The following is a 26,730-nucleotide window of genomic DNA, read 5'->3' as shown; positions in this document are numbered from 1 at the left end:
GCGAGCGGAAAGCACTAATTGACTGGCTCCGTCGCCTCCGGTTTTTGAAACGAATTAGTTGACGACGAATCCGATTCAGTCGCATCCTTTCAGACCGTTCTACCCCCTTTCCTGTTTACCCACCCTACGTCTCATCTTTATGACGAAGAGAAGCTTCGTTTTTCACAACTACATCTCGTTACGGTGTTCACGGACGAACGAGAACGGGAGGGAAGGGTTTTTGTCAAGCTATCGAGAATTCGAGTTAATACGCTTGGCGTCGCGGCGCGGAGCGACGCACGCATTACGCGCCACGGAATTATGCTTAATTAGCCAGCCATCGAGCGTGCGATTTAATACGACGTCCCTATCGGGGAAGGTCTCGATTGCACGTCACGTTTTCTTCGAACCCTTGTTTCAGTAATTACCACGACTGTTGATCTTCTCATTAACACCGATGGAGAAACATTCTTTATTGTCTGGGGTCGGTCCTCATACTTTTTATTGCTTTATTTTTATTTATGTATGATTGCAATCGTTTTTGGAAATTTTTACAAATTCTTCAGCTTTTCATAATTATTTAATTAAATTCATAAGTTTAAAGTTTCTTATTAAGAAAAAAATGAAATAATTAAAGTAGGATTAATCGTAAAACGAATCAAGCGTGAAACTTTCACGCTTCCCTGACAGCCGCTTCGTTATCGAGAGAGGGAAAATTAAATCGAGACTTATTCGAAGAAAGCAGTTTCCACGATGTTTCCATGTAAATGGACTGATCGATCATCCCACGAGGAAAGAGCAAAGTTTCACGCGGACCCATCGTATTTACATTCGTTCGAAAACGTAATTCCGAAGAACTGATCGATCGAGTTTTATTCGACGAAAGTTTGTCGCGAAGCTTAATCTTCAATTATCAGCCGATATCGGAAGAGGACAAGATGGAATTGTAATAATCGAGAGAATCAGACTTCCGTCTCCAACGATAATTCGATTCTCCCCGATTGTAAAATATTGTACAGGAAGCAATCACGTCAAATCAAACAGTTGGTTATTTCCGAATATTTTCATTTTATTCCAAAATCATTTGTACCTTTCAATTATGTACTAAATTTTATAATATATAATTATTAAAAAAATTATATTATTTCCGCTCTAAATTATTTTTAATGTTAATATCTTCAAGATTAAGGTTTCGAGAATTTCTACTTTCTCTGTAGCCATTTCCCCTAGAAAAGTCTATTATGCTTGATACTGTGCGCTTAATATTTATATAAAACAATGATTTCTAATACGATCCTTCAATTTTCCAAGTGATAGAGTTCGTTCTGTCTGGTACGTAAAATCAACGAAGAATGCAATTATCGCAGTGGCGAGACGCGTTTTTGCGCCAAGGGAAACTGAAAAGAAGAAACGAGAGGAGAAAGTGGAAAAAGACGAAAGATCGCGTAGTCTGAGGAGAGGCATTCATGCAACGAGTTCTCGGTAAGGTCAGAATTCACGTTCCGTGATAAAAGAAACGCGTGGAGCTGTCGGTGGTTACCGTAGGGGTTGCTAATACTCTGAAAATCTGCTTCCCTCGTGTCATATTCGAAAGGTACGCACGATATCGAGGGGAAGCCTTCTTCGAAATTCCGCGTCGACATCCGCTTGATTACATGCGTCTCTTTTCCGCTTCATTTCCGCACAGGGACCGACCACGACGCCCGCTGAAAATTTCTTTACCCAGGACCCTTCAGGTTCTCGAGCTTTTCCGGCTTGAATTCCGAATGATTTTGCTGAAACGATCCCTCTTCGCGATGGTCGATTTTGTCAGGCAAATTGGATAGGCGAGTTTCTCACGACAGGTGAAATTATCCTCGAATTTAGCATCTTTATTCTATTAAATACTGGGAGAATATTAATGAGATTTTTGTCACCATTTATTGTAGATGAAAAATTAATTAACCCTTTAAGTGCTTTATTAAATTTAGAAATGTGCACTTGTGTACTTAATTATTTATCAATTTTTTAATTAGAGATGATGGGTTAATTCGTCATTGAAGAATGCTTTTTCAGTAGGAATGACGAATTAACTGGTCATAGAAATTTAACGAAAACCGATATATAATGTATTTAAATTCAATGCATTTTTAATCTTCTAACTAAGCACGAAGAATTTACTCTATCACGAAATTTACGATCAGAGCTGAGAAAATCGTAATTTTCTCTGGAGCACATTGTCCCGAATCATCCCCTATCTTGTTTTATCTTTCCTCGTATTCGTGAAACTTCTCGTCGAAAGACTTTCCACTAAAACGAGAGATAATAAAAAAAAAAGAGGACAACGAGACTGATCCGGTCCAGCCATTACGTTTTCCTTGAAGAAAATCGCTAGCCCTTCCTATTCACCCCTGTTGAGACAAAAGCATGGCATTAGACCGAACACCCCGGCCGAATACCAATGCGTTAAGCTACCAAAAAGCTCTGGTATTAAGTCGCACCCTCTACTTTAATCTTTTCTGCTTCGTTCTTCGAGCAGCGGTTTCAAACTTGCTCAACAACTCGAAATCTTTAACTTACACTCGATTCGTTCGGAGACGGCTACTTTAACCCTTCGCCTATAAAGATACGTTTTTCACCTTTAAGCGGAGTTTACATCTAGTTCCAATTGCTAATCATTAAACGTTTCGTTTCTCCGTTCCCCATGCATCACTAACCCAATTTCCTAGTAAGTCGCACAAGTGCATCGCAAAGTCTTTTGAACGCGTTAATTTTTTCCCCGAGAAACGGCTGCAAAGTAATTAGTTTCGTTTGAGAAATCACGCTGTAACAAGTGGAAATTTGAACGATTTTAAAACTTATCATCTGTATTACATATTTAACTTCTACTTCGATTCCTACTATTTTTATTAGACAGTTTTAATCATTACATCTTAAAATTCTTTAATCACTTTCCTCTTAAAATGAGATTTTTAAGACGTCATGCGATTTCGAAAATTATTTATTATATTTGTTATTAATAATGCATAAATTAATGTACCTATACTGATCTTAAAGCAACGTAATAATAAATAAGTAATTGTCTAATATTTCTTGGCACCTTTGAATTAAATTGCAAAACAAAAGGGTTAATGATCATTAAAAAATTATTCTCGTCTGTTTTCTACAATTTTAGGACATTTTTGTAGTCCTAGGTTTGTGAAGCTTAAAATACAGTCCTGATTCAATAGAAACTGAGAAAGAAAGCTTTCTGGGCTTTCAGTTCCGGCTCTTTCGACGTTCACATCGTTACAATTAAATCCGAAGAGTCCACTTTTCTGGCGGAAGAACACTGGGTTGATCTTGAAAGAGAACGATCCGCTCTCAGTTTGCCGTAAAACAACCCCTACACTTTCATACAGACCCGTTCTTTTCGAGATACACCACGCTTCTATCCTGCCACTCTTGTCCGACCTTTTATTCCCTCTTCTTCATCTTTTCCTTTTTTCTGTGCCACGGTGGCCAGTTACGAACCATACAATCCCGTATTTATGAGGGATTCTCTCTGGCGTAGGAAACAGGGTGTACACCACCAATTTCCACCGATCTACCCTCCTGCCCTCGTGTTCTTTCCAGGAACGTCCCAATTTTTCTGCCCCATAGGTTTTAACGAGGAGCTTTCGCGGGAAATGATCGTTCTTTATTGATAACCAGACCACTTCTAACAGCAATTTTATTCCCCAACCATGGAAATACTCGTACGAGTCCACTTATTCACCCCTGATTTCTCATTGAACGGTAAAAGAATGAAAAAATTAATTAAGTTATCTATAATTTTTCATATACCCTTTGCACTTCTTTTCTCAGTTCTTGTTTATAAAATAATTCCAATACTGTGGATAAACGAGAAAAATAAGAATTCACCCAAAATATCATTAATATTAATAACCGAGTAAAAAATAGAAGTTCAGAAACAGTGGAGAATTGTTGAACAATTCCCGATGGAAATTAAGTTGTTCCATTCTGCCGGTCGATCCGATGAAATTTCCATACGATTAAGAGCTCGTATATTATCCCTCTTTTAATTAAAGAGAAAGTAGTAGCGCGAGCCGTTGAATTATCGTCCAAGTATAACGGGGGAAGAAAAACAGAAAAATATAGAAAATCGTGCTACACCTGGTGTACGGGAACTCTGCTATATTTGCACTGTGTTTCATTATTTTCCAGGAGCCGCAGCCGCATCCCGGGTCTACGTGGACGCATTGTCTCGATTAGCACGCCAGGCGCAACTGGGAACATGGGGTGGTTCCAAGGATGTCGGTAAGTTTCGCAATTTTCTTATTATCGTCGCCCTTTTTTTCCCTCTATTTCTCATCGCCCTCCCCGGAGACGGAGAAATTCGAAACGCGTAACTAGGCGACCGCGTGCGCATCACGCTAATTAAAATTCGTCACGTAATTATCGGCCCGCAAAATGAGTTCCGCTCGGTTTTTAAACGTCGGATATGAAGCTTTATTAATTAGCGTGCGACGTGTCATTAGATGGGCAAATAAATTGCCACCAATCGCGATGGAAATTTGATTGTTTCGTTCGACGTTTAATCGGAAGCATTAAATTTAGATTCCAGTAGTGATCGAGTCCGGACTTTGTGTTCGTTCCGACGCACCTCTTAATTATCAAATTGCCTCGGAATTATTTTAATTACACCGACACGATAAACGTAACGCTCGATATTTATTATAACTTAACCCTCGAAATATAAAATGAAATAAAAATAGTGGCTTTCTCCATGATCTACTGCGATGTCTTAAAATATATGTAATTATTTTACCTTGAATTATCTCCAGCTGTTTCAATAATTAGGGAAAATTTTTTCAAAATTATCGATCTACTTCAACCCTTCGAGGTTTTTACGAAACACTCGCGTTGGCAAAGCTACTCTGAACTTTAGATAAAATTTCGAGTCTACAGCCGAGGTAGATGCTTTCCCTTCTGTGTTTCCAAAATAAATTAGCACTCGTCCAGCTGCGAGTTAGTTAATTTCAAAGGGTGATCCTCGTCGCGAAACGGGCGACTCGCGGTACCTTTTTTTTTTTTCCTCATCCGCTTTCGACAAAGTTTGGTCTGTCGGCGCGAGGAACGGTAGACGAGCACTCTCGTGGCTTCCAAAGCCAATAAAGGTTCACCCGTTTAACAGTCTATCCCTGTCTCTGTCCGTCTCGATGCCTAGCCTACTCAGCGAGACTGCACGGAAAGAGGGTAGAAAAGTTGCTAACAGGATCATTGCAGCGTGATAAGTGTACGTATTAAGTCCGGGTCGGTAACCTTCGTGGCCGAGCTAGAGAGTTTCGAAATAAGAAAGGAACACGAGCGGGACTCTTAGGAAGCTGCCCAAGTGCGACGAAAGTTCTATTTGTTTTTCAAGTGGAAAGAAAGATCCCGGTTCGATTTATTTGCTGCTCACTTTGGTATTGTTCCCGCAAAAAGCTTCGTACCATCTTGACATTCAGAGGGAAACTTCTCTTTCGTCCTCTCTACTTGCCGTACCGAGTAAAAAGATTAATATTATGAAGATGGCATGTCAGAAATAAAAGAGGATGTAAGAGATCAATAGAGACGTTTGTTGCAGGGATTCAAAGGTAACTGTCGTTTCTCGTAGTTTCCTCGTCAGAGAATATTATTTCTTTTTCTGCGGACAGGTTCTTTTCAAAAGCAATGAGACATTAATGGGTTTTCCTACTAGCTTTCTACCATTTGTTTTTATAATGTAAATTAGGATTGGAGTTTCAAATAATAGGAATAATTGAATAGTTAACCTGACATGTTTCGTACTTTCGCGAAATTCATTAGTAATAAATATTTAAATTTGTATTTATCAAAAAAAAAAAAAAATAAAAATAAAATAGAATATTGGGAGAAAAGTATTGAGGATGTAAAGGAATCTATGTAAAGTACAATAAATTTTACTGGACGTCCATACGTCAATCGGTTCCCGAGATATAGGACTTTAAAAAATAGTGCGAAACGCACGAATTATGAATGAAGGGCTAAAGCGTCGTGACCTACATTTTTTCCAGGAAGTGCGTACGCACGATAGTAAATAGTATAAATACGCTGACTCCTCCCGTCATTCATGGTGTGCGAGTGAGAGGTCCGATTCGCAGAGCGAGACAACAATATCAAAACAGTAGAAATAACTCTGTTTTAAACGGTGATTTTTCAACAACCAAAAGTTGACATAAATCCAACGTCATTTTACAAATGAAATTCTACCACTTCTAACAATATCATGTGTATAAGAATCAGTATTGAAAATTTGAAATTATAAACAATTAAAATCTTGGTCATTTTAATACGTAATGTTGAGGTATTTTAACATATCCTCTGATATAAAATATGTATCAATGGAATAATTGTGTATGTAATATTGTTATTAATGTTGGAAATTGTAATATTAACGAAGTTTTGTTTATAAGGGGTGCTCGAAATACAATACTGCTTCTTTTATCTCAATTTTCATGACATTTTCAAAAAATGGGTTGTATCTTTTTCTTTGAGCTATTCCGAAGTGATTATTTTGCAATAGCCAATTTTTAGAATATATGCAATGACAGCATATATATTAATTAATTAATAGAGGACAACATAAATACTTAACCTTTGAACAGCGGAGTCTGGATCAATCGTGACCCAAATTCGCAAAACATATAAAAGGATATTAACTAAGTTTAGAAATAGTTTTAGATATTGAAAAAATAATTTTCAAAGGAACAGTGTAAAATTTGAAAGATATAAATAATATGAAATACAAAGTTAAATTAAAATTTAAGCTCTCTGCATAATCCGCCATCCAAGGATTAAATATTTAAGTAAAATGTGATTTTATAATGTATATCATCACTTACCCCCACCTCTGATGAAATTTACTTTGATATTGAAGAATGAATTTTTCAAAGAACCTGCCTTGTATCCTCAGTCTTACAGCCTCAGGCACCCATCGTCTGCAAAAAGAATCCAACCAAAAATTTCAAACATATGAATTATTGTAAACATTAAAAAGAACACAGTGGACAGAATATCCATAAATTCAATTAAAAAAAAAGAATCTCTGTAACGTGTTACAAGTGTACAGACAAAACGCAGTAATTAAGCAGTCAGATCTCAGGCATGCGGCCCTATTTTCAAATATAATACAAAAGGAATTCTCGAACATGCCTACATTGCATCATCCCCTTCCCGAATAGTGACCGAAGTTAACTGCAATCGGTGGTTGGCCAGAATATCCAAGCCTTGGATATAACCCCTGTTAACTGCATACGAGACGCCCCGAGGCACCTTCCAATTTAAACTCTGCACCGCGTGTGCAACCTCGAAATAGGGTTACCGTATTATTTGTCGTTCTAACCAGTTATGGCCAACAATAAAGCGGGTAAATTATTTCCACGGTAACTATTGTTTCTATTTTCTTTGATCAAACGTGTAATTGCTCGATTTCTATGAAAGGACACGCTTCGTTATAATCAATATTTATAATTACGAAGGTATGATAGTTGCACAACTTTTGCATATAATTTTGACTGATAGATTGTTCAAAGTAACCGAAGGCACGTTCAATTTCACTAGAGGGTAAGTGGGTTTGCTGTGAACGATAGGTTCAGGCAAACTCCTGGAAAATTGACTCTCATCAGGAAAGTGTTGCACTCGTAGGACAGCCGGAGTTTCTTACAACAATCGATGACTAGCGGACCGGAATATCTTATTATCCTCCATTTTGGCTGTTTGGCAGTTTTCCAGTGTACGCCAATTTGCACTCGTTAAAGACACGCCGAGGGAACTTTACGACCGGCCAATGTTGACTAAAACTCTCCACTTTCTCGATTTTTATTGGACGAATAAAAAATAATTTTTCCAGTAGAATAATATTGTAATATTATTTTTCACAAATTCTATTTCTATTTCCATTTCAAATATTTTGTTTTATAGAATTTCTTAAATAAGTAATAAAGGGAAATGTATCAAACTACACTTGTTTAGTCGAGTTTTCGTGAGAACAACGATGTGTCCCGAATAACACTTACACCGGCTCCCATTTCGACCCTCCAATTATCGTGTAGAAACTTTCTCCAATTGCCTCGATGTCGCTTTTTCCATTCTCTACTACTGTGTTCTTTGTTTCCTATTGTTCGATGCAGCCATCGAATCTGTCAGTTTCCCCAGTTCGCAGGTGCACTTGTGTCAATTGTGTAAAACAAACTTTCCGAAACCCTGTAATACGTTTCATGGAAAACAAATCTGGCTGCAGCAAATACTATTGTTTCTATAAGCACCTCTTAACATTCAATCGCAAGTAGAAATTTGATATTCATTCATTATTCATATTTTCTAAGCAAAAAAAAAGGATTATATGTAGCTAGAACATGTTTCATTATGCTAATTTTATTTTGCTTCAATATACTCGTTTCATTTTAACAATTATGAAATTCATGTTTAACCCTTTATTGCATAATTTTCTTCTTCATTTTTATCTTCCTTTGCCCCTCCAATTAACAATTTACAGGCTTGCAAAATTTTCCGCCCTTACAACCGACTGCAGCCTCGTCCGCGGCAATATAACGAGAGTCTATTGTAAATTTATGAATCGTGATCGAAAATAAATCAAACATAGATTCAATATTTTATTCTAAATATCAACTTGAAAAACGGCTCTAATATTTTGAGAGTAGATTCTGTTTTGTTGTAAGGCTAAGGTAATTGACACCTCATCGATTACTTTCCCCGCGAATTGATCAATCGCACGTCAGAAGTTACGTTCTCCCGTTTCTATTGCGTCCTCGAGGAGATCGTTTCAGCCCGATTCGACAGTTTGTCGTCGAGAGGCGTTTCCTGAATAAGGCAAGGATTTCCTTTGCCATTGCGACGAACCTTTCAAACTTGCTCAGCCAGGAATCCGTGGGCTCAAGTTTAAATCGACGGACTTTTGTCAACTGCGAAACGACACACGCCGCTGCAGAGACAGACAAACTCGTTCAATTTAGACACGCGATTCTCTGCTATCTCTGCCCGCCAAAACTAAATTAAACTTTTAATTATTTTAACGATGTTGAGAAAAGAAGCGAATCGTTGGTGTTCGTTACACAACGTGTTGCAGGTGCAACCCTATTACTTTTTATTTTTCTATGAATTTCATGAATACAAAGAATTCTTTAAGCAGTATTGTTGAAAAATTATTATTTAAGAAAAAACAATGTGTGCATATTTTTTGGTACGGAAATTTCAGAATTACAAAATTCCAGATTCTAAAAGTTTCAAAATTTCAAAGAATTCTGAAATCTTCAAAAATTAACTTTAACCGCATAACAATTAAAAATTATTAAATTTATGAATAATGATTGAATTTAAAGTCTTGAAATATCGTTCAAGAAATATGCCAGTAAAGGCTATAAATAGCAGGAAATCTGTTAAGGCGATTAAATGTCTTAAAATAAATTCAGGCTGCAAAGGGTTAAGGACAGTTTCGCGAAGGGATCAAGGTACCTCTGAGTGGGTCACTCGATTTAATCAAGCCGTCCTCATCAATCAGATTCATTGATGCGGGTTACAGTCAGCACCCATCGTTTGATCTGATAATCCTTTCTAATTCTGCCCCGAAGTCAGTGCTCGGATTTCCTGGCAGTGGTCTCTTTAGGGGTTTCACCGAACCACCATGGTCGGCCCGCAACCTCTACGACCCGAGGAAATTGAAAAGTCGTGTTCGACAGATTGATCGACAACTCTCATCGATCCGCCCTTATTTGAATACCAATTTACTGACCTGCATTACTGTATATGGTCATCCATTAACAAATAATATTAATAAATTACTTATCAATAAATATTGGTATTGTAAAAATTGTATTTATCACATGTGATAATGGGAATTAATTAAATTTATTCGGAACGAAGCTTCTGCATTCGTTCATTTAACTACTGCATAATATTAAGATTTACACAAAATTTCAGAATTTTCCATCCACACATTTACATTATAATTTCTGCTACAGTATTTATTTTGGCTACTCCCATTGTTTGTTAAGTGCACTGCGCGTTGCATTTGTCCTAATTTCACTTAATTGCGGTCAGTCTACGTCCAGTTATTTGTTGCGTAAATATTTGTTATCCAATGCGTTATTTGCATGCAACGTGCAAAGCTGTTCGACTGATGTTGCTATGCATTGAGAGCAAAATTATTTACATATTTATTTTTTGAACATTTGTATATTAAATTATACTTTATAATCTTTTTGACAACTTCCACGAGCAAGCTGGATCGTTTATGTTTGTCACTGATTTATTTTACTGTTTCCGGCTTTCAAAAAATCTGAAAAATATTTGGGACACATATTAAGGGTATTTTAATACGTAATCATTTTTGGAGTCAAATGTTTAAAGGATTAATTGGGAAAAATAAATTGGACATAAACGACCCAGGTTACCCGCGAAGGGTTAATTACTAATTCCTATCTCAATCACTAAAAATTCACAAGTTTGATTTATCTCCACTTAAAAAATGAAACGTAAGCTATCATTGCTTTTAAAGGCGGATAAATATCCTTCGACAAAGCGATCAAAATTTTTCTATAATTCTCAGGAGGGCATACGTCGTTGGAACGCGTTACGCGCGATTACCATAACATAACACATCTGCAAACAGGCGGGTAGCAGAGTCGAGGAGGAGGACGCCGAAGAAAATTCGTTTTCCCTTCCCTTACAGGCTCGACGCGACGCGTGAAACGAAAATTCGATGCTCACGATGTTAGCGCAGGGTGGTGCCGAAATGAAAGCGTGATAGCGAAATTGGCAATATCACGACTTTTCCCTACCGTTTCTCTCTCTTCCCTAAAATCGATCGCTTCTCACCCTTCCTTCCGCCCTAGGAAATTTCCTTTCCTTGAAAATCCATCCCTCCCCTTCGACGCTGTAATAAGATTGTCGTGAACGATTTGATATTAATTTGGAGAACTGGAGGAAATTTCCTTCCGTTAAATGACAAATTTTTATCAACTACCCTTGATGGAAATATTGGACATAAAAGAAAATTCTGTAATCTCGAAATTACTATGTTTTAATTATTTTTAATTTAAGTTCCCTTTCTTGTAAACAAGGGAAGGTTGCTGTTCACTTGGTTAATCGATGCTCCCCCAATTGATTCATCGATAATGTTTATTTGCGATAAACAGGAAACTCCGCTGAATGATTATTCGAAAGTTTGCTTGCTTTTTTATCCGACTTCGAAAAGGAGGAGGATACTCAATTCGATGAGTATATTTTTTTTTTTTTTTTTTTTTTTTTTTCTGGCTTTGTTCACTGATTACGCCGAGACGGATGGACCAATCGGAACGAAACCTTTTGCATCTTGTAGGATATGTCTTCCGATTGGTCCCGTTGAAAAAACATTTTGCATTTTTTCATTCCGAACGCTTTTTATTGCAAAAAAACGTGCTATTTCATGTACGTGCAGTTTATGTTCACCGATTACTCCGAGGCGGATGGACCAATCGGAATGAAACTTTTTGCATCTTGTACAGTGCAATTCCCCATTGGTCCCGTTAAAAAAATATTTTGCATTTTTTTATTCCTATCGATTTTTTTTTCTAAAAGTACGTTCGCTGATTACTCCGAGACGGATGGACCAATCGGAATGAAATCTTTTGCGTCTTGTAGGATATGTTTTCCCATTGGTCCCGTTGTAAAAACATTTCGCATTTTTTTATTTCGAACGGTTTTCATTATTGCAAAATACGTTCTGGTTCAAGGAATGCACCGATTGCGATGAAAGATTTCACATTTCGTAGATCATTCCACGATGATTCCATTTCCCAAAATTTATTTAACTTCTTATTGTTAATAACTATTGTTATTATAATAAAAAGCCTATTCTTTAGGGTTACCCTCCAAGGAATATACCGATCGCGATTTTTCAAACTTGTCCCTGCAAGTAAACTTCGAATACTGCTCGTTCCACTAAAAAGTGTGAAATAAAATAATTTTTAACAAAAAAAAAAATCCGACTTCAAAATGCACTAAAAAGTATAAAATAATTTCCATTTCATTTATATCTGTATTCCACAGCTATTAATACAATCTACTTAATCATTAAATAGGATACTAAATATATTTCAAAGTTTTCGGAGGCGGCGCAAAATTAAAAATACCCGAACAAACGGTGCTGCCAATAACGATTTGATTGTGGTATGGCAAACTTGGTAATTAATAAGTCGTAAGAGCAAAATTATAGGTCCGGTTGAAAACATTTGTAATTGTAACGATTGTATGAGAAATTGTCAGCACTCCTGATGGACATGCACTATACTGCAGTTTACAAGAGACCATACTTAACTCGTGCCGCTCACTAGGTCTAGAGAGATTTTTAATGACGTGTGTTATTCCCCTCTCCAGCTTGCTTCTTATTATACCTTGCGATCATATAAATGGTGGGCAGAAATATATGACGTACGATAATTGAAAAGCGGTGATGATATTGTAAAGTTTCACGATGCAATGAAAATTCTATTATTTTCCGGAAAAAGATGATGTGAACGCAAAGTTAGAAGCAAGCTGTAAAGGGGAATCACACGCACTATTAAAAATTTCCCTAGACCTCAGTAGGTCACTAGCTGCGCGACTTAAGTGCGGTCACTCGTGAACTGCAGTATAGTTAATTCGTAATGGGTATATTGATTCCCACTGAATATTGTTTACTTGAAATTATCAAATGGGTCATTTGTCACTGGTTGCCGACACCTGAACTAGGATCTTCCCAGTAGAGGAAAAGTTTTTAATTTTGCGCCGCCTCCGAAAACTTTGAAATATATTTAGTATCCTATTTAATGATTAAGTAGATTGTATTAATAGCTGTGGAATACAGATATAAATGAAATGGAAATTATTTTATACTTTTTAGTGCATTTTGAAGTCGGATTTTTTTTTTTGTTAAAAATTATTTTATCTATACAATTAGTCGAGCACGGATTGCTGCGTAACAAGGGAACAAACAATCGGCGTGCATCGAGTAATTTCATTAATAGCAAATTATTGTAAATTCACTTGTTACGATACGCTTAACGAGCCAACGAAATTTCCCGAAAAATCTGCCGCACCATCCGATATGTTGTGGGCAGTAAAATTGAATAATAATTAATATAATATTCGATGACCGTTCGAGTTACTGACAAGAGAAGATTTAATAATGACTCGTAAAATTATTGATTTTAACACTGGAGTTACGAAATTCTGGTAGAAATTAGATTTCAGTTTCCTTATTTTAAATTATAGAATTTATTAAAGTTTTAATAAATGAATTTATTATTAAAGATTTCTGTTGAAATAAAAAATGATCATATTTCATGGTTTATGTTTCATTCTTTATTAATTTATTTCTCTACTTTATTTTTATCAGCTGTATAAATTAATTCTTTTTTGAAGATTTATTTTTAAAAAGTTCTGGTAACTCCAATTATTGAAGTAATTTTTATTGCTATCATATTCTCATGCCACTTTTCAAATACACAAAAGTACAAAGGATATTGTTCTTGCAAAATTTGAAACAAATGCAGACAACCTTAATCTTATCAGAGGGAATCAACAAACATTGTGTATTGATAACTGATAGAATCAACAGTGAACGGGGATAGTTTTAATAGGGTAAATTGAAGCATAGTCGCGACAATCCTATCAAAGCCTTTCGATGCGGAGAAATAGGATTTCAGACGTGTTTCAGATCGATGCAATACATGTTACATAGTATGGTATTACACGTACGAATAATTTGTGTCGACTTCCTACTTTGTTAATAGGCTTACCGTCCAATCAATTACCTTTCTACTTTGCCATCAATTGAAGCCTTACTAGACCGAAGTATATATAATTATAAACGAATCTTTGATTAAACTTTATTCTGGGGCACACGAAATTATTAACCTTCTTAATTATACTCTAATAGTACTAGATAAGAAAAATTAAAAAGTGCATATTTTAATTTTAGGAATTCATTTGGTTTCAGTGTATTTTTGAAACAAGGGTCGTGCCTAGATATTTTCGGGCCTTAGGCATGGAAATGAATATCAGAGCTCTCTTTATACATTTTTAAAAATTAAATTTATTTATTTATTTAACGCAGTAATCATAACGCGTCTATTTTGTCTAGAAGTAAAGGTGAGGCTGTCGAAGAATAAATAAAATTCGAAGTAACGTTGAATTCGCTTAATGACACCGTGATAGACGTATCAAAAACCTCATTAACCCTTTCAGTGAACGATTGGTGGAACGAAACGTGCTCAGCAAACAAGAGCATCTCGAAACGAACGGCTGAGAACGGTTGAAACTTTAGGAAGCGAGGAAGAGGTAATCGGTGCTCGTTTAAACCAGCGGCCGATAATTTGGAGGCCGTAATTTTATGCAATTATGCGTATTACCTCGGCCGCGCAGGTTTGTACGTTTCTACGTGGACGGCAGACGTGTGGAGGATGAAACGCAGCTGGAATTCCGAGGGAAAGGGGGCTTGATTTCGATGTCCACGTGTTATCACGACCCTCTGCAACCCTCCCTTTAGCCGGCAACCCCCTGGTCGAAGCCCCGTCGTGTCCCGCGTCCCTAGCTTCGCCTCGACGCTGAAAATGCCGCGTCGCGTCGCCTCGTTTCACGGTAAAGTGACCGCGCGCGTTAACTCCCATTCGTTACGCGTTTACATTATTATTAAAGCGCATTTACACGGACGTTGGCACAAGCGCCTCGTGGAATTTTAATCTCTAAGTCCACGCTCGCGCACGCGAACATTCTGTACCTCTGCTGATCTTCAAACCTGCGCGAGAGGAGATTAAACGTCTACCGAGGGTGAAATTTTATTCGGCCACTTGCTCCATGTTTCGGTTAACCTCTGCTTCCTTCACGGACGTTTGTTCCCTTTTCATCGTGCTCTTAGGTAGAATGCTTGCATTTCGTTCGTTACATTCCACTAGCTTGCTATTTTTATTTGAAATGTTGTATTTGGAAAAGAATGTTGGAAACATCAATCGCTTCCCGTCCTGAACTAACTTACCTCAATAATTACCTGATTTGGCGCAATCATTACCCGACCCGAAATTTTAAATAATAAAAAATATTTTTCTATTCCAGAAACTTAACAAAAGAAAAATTATACGATTTCAAAATGATTTAAAATGAAATAAAAATGAGAAAATACAAGAAACTGAAATACTCCATAGTAGATTTGCAAGATACATGAAAAGGGAAGCTCCCCTAGTAGCTCACAGAACAAAAGATCAAAGTCCCTAATGAATCATTTGCAAAAGGACCGTATGAAATCGAACGAAATCGAAGCTTTTCTCTGACGGTTATCAGTTTGGATCAACGATTCAGGCGGCACGTTCACGGTAGCCAATATGAAGCCCGTGCTTTGCATCCCTTATCGCGAATTCGCACAGGCTGTGAATCGAACGAGAACACGAAACTAATACCAGTAATGTAAATCAAAGCGTAACCATGTTGCCTGGGACCACGTGGTCACGGGAAAATAAAGTTCTTCTCCCGGTATTGGTGAACATCGCTCGCATTCTCAGCTTTCACGCGAAGCTGAATAGTCACGCCGCAATTAACTCGTATTCAACACTTTGATGTTGCAAGCACCGCGTTATACGCATCGTCTCAATTGTGCCGATGATCTGAGCCGATGAAAGGATCGCTGACTGCAACACGTTACCCCGCAGACACGGCAACTGTTTATCGAACGCGTCGGGATATTCGTACTTGGATCGAATATTGGCTGGCGAACCGCGAAATCGGCCTGCAGTTGCACGTTGCCACGGAATTTGCTTAGCACTCGGTCAGTCGATTCTATCCTTCGTATTCGACATTCGATTCGAACGCGATACGCGACGAGAATTTTTCCAACTGAAATTTCCTGAAACACTGCACGTTTTCCAATTAATTCCATCGAAGCTCGGAGATCTCATTGAATTAAAAAACGTTGAAACTTTTCAATGTTTGATTTTATCGATTTTTCTTCGATATTATTATGAAAATGTTTTGAAACGATGGGTGAAGTCAAACGATGTCCACGGATGTCTGTTCGGAGACGTTATCAAATATACGAGACGCACCCAAGCAAGCATCAACAATTCAGACGTTGATAACGAGCGATCATTCTAACAATTCCATTGTCGTTCGACGAAGCGTGCGAAAATTACTGTCGAGACGAGTAACTCGACGCGACGACCAGAAGTAGAAGTGCACTCTGTGTGCATGAGTTCCGTTGAAAAATCTGTTGCCGAGAGACAGAAGCTTTGTACCTGCGGATAATTTCATCCTTTCACGGTTTTTCTTTCATTTCTCTAATTAGGCGTTTCTCGATCGGGATCGTTATCGAACTTCATATAGAAGGTTCGCCAGCGTTACTCATATGGTGGTTATTTTCTCAGGTAGAAAATACGTATAGTGGAGCTATGGATTAATTGAAAATAATTAAAAGAACATTGTAAGTTATTTCACGCCTTTCTATTAAAATTCTACTAGTTTTCTTCGGTAGTAGACTTGGTACCATAGCTTTATTGACAGTGTCAAGTATTTCATGAGAGAATATTAAAATTTTAGAATTTTGGGATTCTAGAATTCCATTAATTTTAGAATTTTTTAAATCACTGATTTTTGAAATTTCTAATGAAACGTAGCAAGTTTGGAATTTTGGAATTCTGGAATTTTAGAATTCCTAATGAATGCAGAAAGCTTGGAATTTAAAAATTCCTAATCAAATATACCAAGTATGGAAGTTAGGAATTGTGGAATTCCTATTTAAATGCAGAAAGTTTATAATTTTATAACACTTTAAAATAACCACGCATAATCTATAATTCTCATAAATTACCAATTACCCATAATACTTAATAAACTCTTCCTCGGCTTCAAGTACGATTAACAAAACCACTCTAAACACGCTCGATATATCAATCTCTTCAAGAGGACCCCTCGGTTCGAAGCATCTTACCGCAACGGTTTCGTTGCCTGCAAAGCGAGCAAGCTGTTCGATGCAAAGCGTGTACAAACTAATCACGGAATTTACAGTGGCATCGGTTTGCCAGAGTCGCTGATCAGCGAGGGTTAACGACGTTGCTGGTAGCCACATTCGGCCAGACGGTAGGATTCGCTTCACACGTCAGGAACAGAGAATCCGGTAGCGAGCAATAGCATCAGGAGGAACGTAGACGGACCGTAAAGGATATCGGTCGTGTCCTTGCTCCTGGCACGTACCTCCGGCAACCTAGTCGAGGCATCCTTCCGTGGCACAGGATGAGAATGGTATCCTGATGGTGGTGCGAGGCCCACTTAATTGCGTCTGGTCGGCATTGCACGTATAATGGGCCAACAGGACGGGGATGCTCGACTGCCTTGGCAGATAAGGCTGCCAGAATAGCGAAACAACGCGAACCAGCTTCCCTTGTTTCGTTTTCTCCTTCTCCACTTCCTTCTTTCCACCAATCGGATGCTGGCTAAGGACTACCTGAGACTTGGCCCACTGATCTGCTGACTCTCAATTATTGCAATTGTTCAGAGTTCTTAACTTTGCCTCTTATGTATTGCGGAAGCTAATTATTTCCTTCCTGTTATCGACGATAGGTTTCCAACTTTGGCGAGCTTTTTTTAATGGCGAAGAGTAGGTAATTTGTACATATGTAGAATTATGCTTTTACTTTAACACGTTGGATGCCTCAGGTCGGTAAGGATCCCAAAAGTTTGACTCATAGCTATATTTGTTCATTAATTAGAGTTTCAATATATCTTACTTCCCCTATGCAACATTTTGTCTAAAACGATAATATTGTAAAATATTGCCAATTCTAGTTACAGTGTCAGTGTGACTTTAAAGTCAGTTTGACTAGAAATGAAAATTTGTAAACAGCTTCACGTAGAAGGTTAAAGTAAACATGTATTGTAGTCTGAAAACCTAACATTGCCACAAAATCCTTTTGTTGCTTCGTTCATTGTTTGACTTTTACCTAACAGATTACAGGGAGGATTCAAAAGGAAGAGAATCGGCACGGTTTAGCACTCGAGTTTTCTGCGAACAACACGGCCGGGTGGGCGGGGAGGGTGTAGGAATTGGTCAGGCGTGTGACCGGATTGTGGCCAAAGCCCCAAAACCATCCCTCTCTAGTATCCCTCGGGTGCTGGACGCCTCCCTCCCCGCGCACGGCCGCTTTTAATCCACGTGAATGACTGGCCTATCCCACTACCGTGAACGTTGTTTAAAGCCTCGATTTAGCGCTTCTGCGCTCATTCGTGCGTGTTCAGCGCGGAAAAAGAGCATTTTCCCTCGTTCACCGCAACCTTGCCCTCCTCGAACCAATAGTTCAATTGGTTTCCGCCACTGTTCTTTTCGTTAACCCGTTCCTGTTTGATTTCGTTAGTTACAGTAGCACTCGACAAAATTAGAAAAATCGTTCAAAATTAACAGATGGTCACGGTTATGGTCGTTTTACTGTCATTATATGAAATTGTATAGAAATTTTAAAATTCCTTGCTAAAACAGATGGATAGGGAACACTAATAAAGAAATCAATCATTTTGTGTTATGAATATTGATTAACCATTTATGTAATTGTTTTTATCGAATTTTAAGCTTTAAATTGATACGCGACAAGTGCCATTTTGAAAAATTTTTATGTCATGAAATCATATTAGACGTAGTGACCTTCTTTGAAACGACAGTAACTTAATTAGCGAGGTAATTTTCATTCAAATTCTCTAAAAATATTAAATGACTGATCCTGTTAATTGAGTTTTAAATTCTAAACGACTATCCACAGTAAGAATTAAAATTTTAATACTCCATATTTCTTTTCCTACAATAATTTCCTTCGAAACATCTTCGAATCAAAACACATAGAAACAATCTGGAATACGGATTAAAGGCTACCGGCACTTAATTAACTTCCCCGGTAGCTAGTTTCGATTCCCCACCAAATTAACTTCTCACCCTCATTATATTCGGTCGCATCCACGGAAAACGAAAGAACAAAGGAGGCAGAACGCGAAGATGGAAAGACGGATGGCTCGTTTCAAAGAGAGGAAAAGCACGCTGTTCAAAAGTACGTTTACAGTGTTCCGACTTGCGCATAATTAATCCGGAATAATTTCTTTCTTTCCCGCATTTCCCTTTTCCATCGCGTGTTCCTTTGATCCCGTCACGCTGGATGCCCTGGTCGTTCTGGTTCGTTCGGATGGCTGTTGCCCAGGACGACAATGAAAAAAATAAAAAATCTAGGAAACGAACTCGCGATTTTGTTAACGCAATCTCTTGAATTAAACCAAGAAATCAATGGTCGATCAGAGATCCGCGATATTTATATAGAATTGTTGCTATTTTAATACTGCAACTCTCAACAAACGCAAAATAACTTGTTTCAAATTTTTCATTTGAAATTATAGAATTTATCAAAGTGTTTTTGTTGAAATGAATTGAAAGCAAAAGGTAGTGCTTTTAATGGAAAAAAAGGGGGAACAACAGCGTACGTACACTATCGCGTATCGCTAAGTTTATTTGCGAAACCACTTCGGTGTCAATCAACATGCTCCTCAAACAAGGTTAAAACAATTTCCGAGACAGCGAATCGTGTTTGGTTCGATTTTATAATTAAATAAACCGAACGCAATAATAGTAGGGATCCCTGGTTCACGCGCGTTATATGTATGCATTTCTTTCTCCCTGCTGGTTAACTGCGATATACAGTTTTCCCTCGTAACTCGATTGCGTCGGCGCGCGGACAAATGTCGTGTGCAATAATTCCGAATCAATTACGCTTCTGGCCGAACGGTTTCACCGCGCCCACCGTCGGGACTGCATTCAATGTCATTCCATCTGTGTTTCTATCACCATCACTAAGATTTTCAAGACATATTTATTTTTCAAAAATAGAGAAAACGTTTATTTATAAAAGTTATATTACATTTAAGGGATGATAATAATTTTTTTTAGGTATAGGAGGATTTTTAAAGATTTAAAAATTAATTCTTTGTTTTTTTTTTTACTAAGGCATTTGTTTTATAATAACTACTAATAGATTATTAGAAACTGATAAATTGTTTGTAATTGAAGTTTGAAACTCTAGGGATTCCTTGTTTAAAAAAAATCTCTAGACATGGTAGGGTAAAGTTTCGTCAGTTTCAATAGTTTCGATTTGATTCGATTTCATAGCGATATTCGAAGAGAATCATGGTCGAATCAGAACAGTACTGTTTCAGTTTTAACGAAAACCGCTTCACTGAAAGCCCCCCAGCTATGGGTCGTTTATGACGCGGCTATATTCTATTAACCTCTTCATTAAACGCTTGCTAATCTACGTTTCACGGCTTCCCACGGTCCCGTGGTTTTCGTGCAAACACCTAATTTCGGATAACGAAGACGAGTGCAATGCGCGCTATTACACGATTGTACTGTTAAATGCAAGAAGAACCTCAATGACGAATTTCGAGAAAAATATTAAACATTTCAGTTACCCGCGTACTCATTAAATATTCGAGTAGATAAAATTAGCCGGATAACTGCAAAACAAGTACTCAAATATCTTATGTGATGCCCAGCTACCCGGGTACTTCGAATCCCTGGATATTTCATAAGAGGCCTATTAATCCTTAAATAGCAGAGTCTGGGCCGATCGAGACGCAAATTTAAAAAACGTAGGTATACAAGGATATTAACCTAAAGTTAAATGTTTAATTTTTTATTTTGGAAGAATAATTTTTAAAGCAGCAGTGTAAAATTTAGAAAATAAAAATAATATATAATATAAAATTAAATTAAAATTGCAGCTCTCTCCATGGTCCGCCATTCGAGGGTTAAGAAACTTATCTTTCAAAGAATAAAAATCAGCCTGTCAATACTGATTTACAAAATTTCCTGTATCTTCTTTAATTTTGAAGATATAATAATGAAGTTTACAACAATAGAATCTAATTAAGCATTTTACTTGCATCTAATTATTTTCCATATCTTCGTATTTCATCAATGAACTGTTGGTTTCTTTATGGAAACGTATTCATCGAACATTGATACGGTGGAATTTCAATATCCATTCCAGTACGTTCCTTTGATCAAATATCAAAAAAATTCTATCATTATCAGGGGGTGTGTAAACGCGTAATGGGAATCGACGAATATAGCAAATACATACATTGTAACAAAATTTTCGCGACATTCGATCAAAGGGAGCAGGATAATCGTCAGAGAAAGGGGAATTTACAACTCGAATGAGAATCGAGAGGATTACGATACGCGACCACGAATTCGACGAGTTTGTGTTCATCGCTCGTGACAGAATAATCCTTTGTCAACGAGAAATTTAGAATTTGATCCATCCTAATTTTAAGTTTTAACGTTAAATTCGTCTGTGAAAAGCAAACCAGGAAAAATAATTAATTTTGAATTAACCCTTTAATCAGAAAACATTCAATTTTGCTTCTGTTCGTTTACGCCTGTCACGAATTTAATCCAATTTCGTGGATATTTTTGCATGCAGCATACGTAATTGAGTGTATTATTACAGGATAATTTGCAGCGAGATTATTGATGTTGAAATACGCTTGCAATACAACTGTTTACTTGTGATGGAAACAATAATGCGCTCAAAAGAGTTTCCAATCAATTTAATTTTATGGTAGAAAATGAATGTAAAATTGAATTATTGAATTAGATTTTATACTCTTTTCAATGATGACTCGAAAAACAGCAATAAAATTAAAAAAGATGCAAATTTAAATGAGAAACCATGCAAATTTTAATCTGTCTAAAAATCTATTAATGAAACCCCTGAAATTCTCTTTCATAACTGGAATATTAAAAACAAAATTTAATCAGGTAAATTGACGTTGAAAATAAAAAAATTGCAAACATAACGTTCCATCAATCCAGCATTGGTCTTTGATCTGTTAAACAGTTGATAAGGTTTTCATGTCTGAAAGCTCTGGAAAATCTATCGAGCAGTAGGTAGAGATTGCTGTGATCAGCGCAGCGTGCAGCTAAATGTTGAGTAAACATTTATTACCCGTGTCCGGCAACGTGTACACACAAGATGCCTGAAATTTTGGCAAGGGGTTCCCCGCAAAGACAAACACCGGGATCTGTCAGGCTGACTTGGCAGTAAACCATCGTACGGTTTCTCCATTCGTCCGCAACGCTGGCGCCAAGCAAATTACTCGAGGATGGTAATTAATAAAGTCCCTAATAGCGTCCACACCGGTATATCGTCCCAGCCGTGTTCTCCTGCTCGTTAATCACCTTAACGAGTGCTTTTGTTAACGCCACTCCTACCGTGTTGACCGGGCTTTCTCGAAACTTTCGTCATTTCTCCAAGAATCGAAAATAAAAAACCCGGTAAACTTCATCTTAATGATGATCATTTATGTCCCTGCAGCTGTCTGAACGTTTGATCCCAATTCAAGTTTCAGGGGTGTGCGAGTATCCGAAATTTCGGGCTCGGTTCGGGTTCGTTCGAGATCGGTAAAATTCAAGGGACTCGGGCGGGTACTCGAGATGAATTCCTGAGGAGCCCGACACAATCAGTTCGGACGAAGTCGGATAAATTCGGTCGAGTCGACTTTACGCGCTTCGAAATCGTCTATTTGATCTCGAAATTCGTTTGAGCGTGTTTTAATTTGCTTAATGACGCGGTTGTGTCGAGGAATTAATCATCGTCGATCGGTTCCCGTAGTTTCGTTCGGTCAAAAATCTCCGGTGATACGGTCCGAGTTGAACCGTAATAAAAACTCGAGATTAATTCATGCGTGACACGGTCGCGTGTTTTAACACATTGCAATTGATGCGTGCGCGAGCCGACACCGGAATCACGGGACCGTTTTAAATAGCCTATATTGTTTTGCGATAAATTTTAGCGAATTTCACCGTGGACGAGGTAATACCGTAATATAAAATTTATAACATTTTAACGCATCGTGAAGCATGCTAGTACGCATCTGTGAACACTCGTTTATGGCGATTAAAAACAAATGAAACTACAAAATGAAACAAAATATATATAATATCAAAGATATTAAAATTGTCCTTTGATTATAAAACAAAAATTTAATTGTTTTTCTTACTTTTTATTTAAATTCGTTGCATTCTAACATTTTATTTGTAAAGTAAACAGGGTGTAGATTTTATCAATTGGTTTCAAGCAAACAGTAGTTCCAAAGGAGAGATCTTAACCGGGAAAGGAGCGTCCAGCCGTGCGGGTAGACCGATAATTACAACAAAACCGTCTGCAGTACGAACGAAAACGTTACTCACACCGGAAAATCGCCCGGAGAGGCGAGAAAACCTTAGTTTTCGAAACGAGATAGAAGCCGAGACGGTTACGGGGGTTGTACACGAGGGATGGTGGAAGGGCTGCTTCGGAATTTAATCTAAAGTAGAATCGTACTCCCCCAGGAAAAGCCCGCTTACACTTTATTTTATTTCGCTTTATACCTTTTTGCGTGCCCGGAATGGTAGTTCCTCTGTATAATATCCAGCAACTACGAGGGTATCCGTTCCCCAGTATTTGCAGCTTACAAGGATTGCACTTAAGTGAACATTGCCAATGACATTCTAAAAGACAGCTCAATATTGAGAGTCTTAGAATACCGTAGAATAATTAAAAAATTTTTTTTCAATTTTAATGTCTTTAGTGAACGGTGGTTGATATTGCAGCAATGTAATTTTAGAATATAATTGTCCAATAGGGGGATTAAAACAATTTTTTTTGTATAATACCTTATTAGTATTTAATTTTCTTCATTGTTGTTTATTTGCAACAGTATTTTCTGAAATTTTTAATTTCTTAGTAAGGGTGTCGATTCACCCTTCTGAGCCCTGCTAATTATGTTAAAGAAAATTGAGAGAATTTACCCTTTTCACTAATATCGATGTAAACGTAAAATTATTGAAAATTAAATATATAACTTTTAAACAATAGGATTTGATATATTGGAGGAATAACTTTCAGAGGAACAGTTGTAAAATTTCGAAAAGTGGAAATAACATGAAATACAAAATTACATTAAAACCGTGGCTCTCTCCATGGTCCGCCGTTCGAAGGTTAACAAACGAACAATCAACCGGACCGATTCGGTACAGCGTGAAAAATCAAATCTGTAAATTGCACGGAAACGCGATACGATTTTTATATTAAACAAACTCTACCCTCGGATACAAGTTCAACCCTCGGTTATCCTCGGCTATGGCCCTCTCTAGTTTATCCTTCTCATTTTTTCCATCGGCCCGACAAGTGGACACACGAATATTTGCATGAAAAAACATAAAGGAAGATGGATCGATAACAAAAAATAACGTGCGCATATATCCGTATGTGCGAAAGGATAGAGTAAACATGTCTCCAAGACACACACAGTGAATCAATTTTAAAACCTCTTCCATTTTAACAATTCCTTTAATTATTATTTTTTTTTTTTAAATATAAATCTTTTGTTTAAAAAATTCCATCCCGCGCAATCCATCGTTCAAAAATTATTTCTCTAAATGTTCAAAGAATCCCATTTTATATTTTTATCGAAAAGAAGCCCAATACTATGCGCACACGTGACGAGCGCAGAAGTTTCGATACAAACGCTTGTAAACTCGAATAAGAAAGAGGAGCAAGGATGAACGCGTTACACGACGTTGAATAACGAAACACTAGAATAGAAGGATCCGGCACGTGCGTACTCCATCCCTCTTCCTGACAGCTCTATCTTGCGTTTATCCGGCGAATCTACCTTCCGTCTTCCATGGGAATGCATCCCTCCTCAACCTGCCGTCTTATGAACCATTACTCCCACGGAATACCGAAATCTTTCGGGGACCTCGAATTTCGCACGAGTTGGCTCTCGAGGATCGCGCTGCCAGGCAAGGAAGAAAAATTATTGCGAATCTTCGGGGTCGTGCATACGCGAACGAGGATGAAAATGTAACGAGCCGTAATCTCGGTGTTCCCCGGGGTCTAAACTCGATAATCTCAGACAATCGATCTCGAGAAAATTTTTAGCGTACAATTTGAAAAATTTTAAAAATTGCCTTTTACTATTTTTCTCGCGATTTCAAATTGTAATTTTTTAAAACAACAAAAGCAAATTAGTAAATTAATTTCTATAGCTTCTCAAAAATCCTCGAGTGATTTGGTTCAATTTTAAACGGTGTTCGAATACTTTTGCGTAATCGTAGTTCAAAGTCAGATTATTACTTTTCTCAATTCATTTTATATTGCAACTATTTCATGCTTCAGGATTGCACTAAAAGCACCGAGAATTGAAAACGATCCTCCCATCGAACCCTTATCTCGATCGAATCCAGCCTCGAGTACTCCTCGAGATGTAGTTCAAGCAACCCCTCCGTTAAATCCACTCGGTGGACACTCGATGAAGTATCGACCTCGTAATGGCCCTTTAGGTCAATTATTCGTCGTAATGGGAACCCGCTGGAATACCTGTCTCTCTCGTTAGCCATTTCCACCGGCGTACATCCACCTGGATAGGCTTTTCCATTTTCCCGTTTCTTGACACGTTCGCCAGAGGTAACGCGATACTTTTCACGTTCACGAAGTCGCCGCTTCACCGGGATTCCGTAACAAAGGAGAGCCGAGAGGACACGCGGTACGTGTTCCATGGTTCCCGGTGAGGAGAAAGGTGCAAGTAAGAGAACATGAAACCCAAGATGGCGCCATCGAGACGTGTCGCAGCGAGTTATGAAACAAAAGGGTGGCGCGAGCCCCTGTTACAGGCTGGGCTGTTTCTACAGAGATACAGAGAGGCGTCGTCGACGGAATCTTAGGGTGCATTTCCATTTCAAATGCGCTGATACCGGGAACAACGACGAAACACCCACTCGTGTTACCATTTACTCGGCCGAGTCGAGAAATCTTGCCGCTTCGCTTGGCTCTCCTCTTTCGCTTCGATAGACACCAACTTTCCCGCCTCGTTTTCCTTCATTGCATACGAAGAAAAATGCGATTCGACGTAATGAAATGCTTTGAGTAGACTATACACTTTGTCTCCGACCCCCTGATTATGGGACTGATTAGGGAACTGTCGTTCAGGGATACTTAATGAAATGCCGTTAGGGCTTTTAGAGCATCACTGCATTATCAGCCAACCCGTATCTAAGATTGAAAATCTTGCCAAACGGTAAGAGTTATCGAAAAAATTCTTGCGCTATTGTGTTTAGTGACCAGAAATGGCCGAAAAAGGGTTGGCTCTAGTTCACTTTAGCTTGTTGGTTAGGAATTCATATTTGTAGCACCTCTTAACAGAACTTGATGTCAAGGACATGCAATTTGATAATTTCATGACATAAAAGTATCGCAAAATGGCACTTGCTGTATATCAGTTTAAAGTTTAAAGCTTCCTTAAAATAACTACATAAACGTTTCATCGATATTGTTAATACAGACTGAACGGTCTTTCTTTGAGACAAGCAACCTTCCATAAATTTTACTTTATCTTTCAGTTCCCTCAGGGTTCAAGTGTTTCTTGCAACGGGCAACGTGTTGAATTTCCTTCGTGTAACTTCCGAGGAGCGTTGATAATAAACTTGCGACGTTCCGTCAGATTCCGTTTTCAGCAAGACCGCCACACGACGTCTTTCAAAACTTCACCAATTTGGTCGCCGGCATCAGCGTGGCGTAGCGTAATTCCAAGTATCAAGAAAACATAGGAACCGCGGGCGACAATGTTACCAGGCGATTCCATTACCAAGATTACATGATCCACTCGTCCCGTTGTCGTTTCCGAAGGGGT

At 37.9% G+C, this 26,730-nt stretch overlaps 1 protein-coding gene and 1 long non-coding RNA gene across 4 annotated transcripts in view; one reads left to right on the top strand and one right to left on the bottom strand.

Moving 5' to 3' along the window:
* LOC114873833 overlaps positions 1–26,730 on the bottom strand; it is a 167,105-nt gene that overhangs the window by 91,365 nt on the left and 49,010 nt on the right. For all 3 annotated transcript variants that reach the window (XR_006829747.1, XR_006829749.1, XR_006829748.1), the window contains exon 3: positions 6,843–6,938. This is a non-coding gene — a long non-coding RNA (uncharacterized LOC114873833). The remainder of the gene's footprint in view (positions 1–6,842; positions 6,939–26,730) is intronic.
* The window catches only part of LOC114873832 (general transcriptional corepressor trfA), a 138,408-nt gene that overhangs the window by 76,422 nt on the left and 35,256 nt on the right, over positions 1–26,730 (top strand). Inside the window, exon 4 of the mRNA XM_029182563.2 lies at positions 4,165–4,257. Coding sequence (XP_029038396.2) covers positions 4,165–4,257 — 93 coding nt within the window. The remainder of the gene's footprint in view (positions 1–4,164; positions 4,258–26,730) is intronic.

The sequence above is a fragment of the Osmia bicornis genome, chromosome 10, assembly GCF_907164935.1.
Source record: "Osmia bicornis bicornis chromosome 10, iOsmBic2.1, whole genome shotgun sequence".
In the NCBI taxonomy this organism is placed as follows: domain Eukaryota; kingdom Metazoa; phylum Arthropoda; class Insecta; order Hymenoptera; family Megachilidae; genus Osmia; species Osmia bicornis.
This window is presented reverse-complemented; position numbering and strand designations above follow the sequence as displayed.